This window comes from Kryptolebias marmoratus, linkage group LG14 (assembly GCF_001649575.2).
Source record: "Kryptolebias marmoratus isolate JLee-2015 linkage group LG14, ASM164957v2, whole genome shotgun sequence".
Classification (NCBI taxonomy): domain Eukaryota; kingdom Metazoa; phylum Chordata; class Actinopteri; order Cyprinodontiformes; family Rivulidae; genus Kryptolebias; species Kryptolebias marmoratus.
The window spans coordinates 24,986,461-24,988,401 of record NC_051443.1 but is presented as its reverse complement, the minus strand read 5'-3'; the positions used below and the strand labels follow the sequence as shown (position 1 = coordinate 24,988,401).

General features: G+C 42.3%; 1 protein-coding gene across 2 annotated transcripts in view; it reads left to right on the top strand.

Moving 5' to 3' along the window:
• The window catches only part of taf1c (TATA-box binding protein associated factor, RNA polymerase I subunit C), a 19,077-nt gene that overhangs the window by 2,093 nt on the left and 15,043 nt on the right, over positions 1 to 1,941 (top strand). For both annotated transcript variants that reach the window (XM_037979538.1, XM_017432907.3), the window contains exons 2-5: positions 529 to 640; positions 924 to 973; positions 1,118 to 1,219; positions 1,313 to 1,380. In XM_037979538.1, coding sequence (XP_037835466.1) covers positions 529 to 640; positions 924 to 973; positions 1,118 to 1,219; positions 1,313 to 1,380 — 332 coding nt within the window. The remainder of the gene's footprint in view (positions 1 to 528; positions 641 to 923; positions 974 to 1,117; positions 1,220 to 1,312; positions 1,381 to 1,941) is intronic.

Genomic DNA, 1,941 nt, shown 5'->3' with positions numbered 1-1,941 from the left:
ACGTGCAAAACAGCTGCAGCTGGGGAGGAAACTGGTTTGCTGAAATCTTTGTGGGCAAATGTGAAGCATTAGCGCACATTTTGGCTTCGGTCGCTGCTCCTGCACGCTCCCGGCATTCTGATGTTAACAGGAAGTGACGTCACGTGTCTTCCTCCTGAGTTATTTGGGGTTATTTTGTATTCCACGCTACACAAACCCACAAAGAAGAGACTAGACCGCAGAAACGGTGGCGAATCACTTTAGAAACAATAAATGTTGGGTTAAAGTTGTGGGAAAGTTGCGATTTCGCGGAGTTTGCTTGATTTTGCGTTAATAGTTGCGATCGCAACATCGCAAAATCCTGGAGGGTCTGATTATCAGGCTGCTGAAGAGCAGAGAAACGTCTAAAACGGAGCAGTTTTTGCTTTGAGAAGTCGTATAAAAAGATCCCAAACTTCCAGAGACGCGGCGCCGTCTTCACCTTTATTTCAGGACCTTCTCTGCTGTTGGTCGTGTCTGACCCGTCCGCCGGTGTGTTTGTGATTTCAGGGCGTCGCCGACTCTCCGTCTGGCTGGTCGTTCACATCCAAACATCAGGTCAGAGGTCAGACGTGGCGTCAGACGGAGCCCGTGGCGATCCCCCTCCTGTCTCCTAAAAAAGGTGAAGCTCCCCCCGACGCAAAAAAATAATTTAGGTTTATGTTTGTTGTTTTAATTTTAAACTCTGCCCGTTTGTTGCCGTCCGAGTCCAGAAGTATCAGAACCGTCTGAGTGATGTAAACTTAATAACTTCAGATGGTTCTGCTTGCTGGATCCGTTAAAGATTAACATAAAATGTGCAGAAATATTGGTTAAAATCAAATTATTCTTACTCTTTAAGTGGTTAGTCTTCACTCTGTTACCTTTTATATTTATTCTTTTATTTATTTCCTGTGTATTTCCAGCTTTTCTCGGGGTTTTGACGCCTCCAGATCCTCTGGACTTCACTGAACATGTGAGAAGACACCAGAACGGATCAAATTAAAGCAACAAATCTGCTGTTTGGAGCGAAACCAAAGCTTCTGCTGCCGATTCGAGGCAGTCCAGATGGTTTCACAACTTTATCGTTTGCTTGTTTGTTTGGTTTTTTTGCGTTCAGATGCAAAACTTCTACGTGAATTACGGCCACGATGCGTTCGGGTGCATGAGTGACATCCTGGGAGAACATTTTTACTTCAGATTTGGGAAAAAACAGAGAGAGGTGAGTTTTTACCGTCACAGATTTTTACTTTTATTATTTTGGTTTTAGAGCCAGACGAGACTCAAGTTTCTGTTTTTTATTTTTTATTTACAGAAACATCGACGTGGAAGTGTCAGCATGTGGACGATGAAGAACTTCATTAAAAGGATGAAATATAAAACGTGAGTCTTTGTAACCCGGCAGACAATCTCGTCCTTTAGGGGATGCGTATCGCCCGCCGCCACCGCCGCCTTTCATTCAACTCGATTCAGAAGTTTTCTGTTCAAACGGTGCAAAGATTCTGTTTAAATTATGAGATCGACAAAAGGAAAAGAGTGTAAAGAATCCGTGGACGGTTCGTTCTTTGGTTTTTGTCGTTTCAAAGTAAAATTGCAAAAACAAAACAAAAATGTTTTTTTTTTGGTTTTTTGGTACGTTTTGGTTTTTTTAACTGCAATGGTTAAACCAAAGACGAGCTTTTATTTTGTTGTTAATTCAACAACCGAAAATGAAGACCTGAACTCCCGGCAGTCACCAGCAGGTGGCGGTAATGTCCTGATTTAATGACTTCCTTGGAATCTGAAAGAAATCTTGTTGACGGTAAGATCATCAGCTCTCAGTGAAATGCGTCGATTCCCTCTAAATAAGACAAACGGATCCATTTTTAAACTGGTAGATTCTGAAAAAGTTCTTCTTCTTCTTGTGGATTTTAAAGAAACGGAAGGCGTACATTACCGCCACCT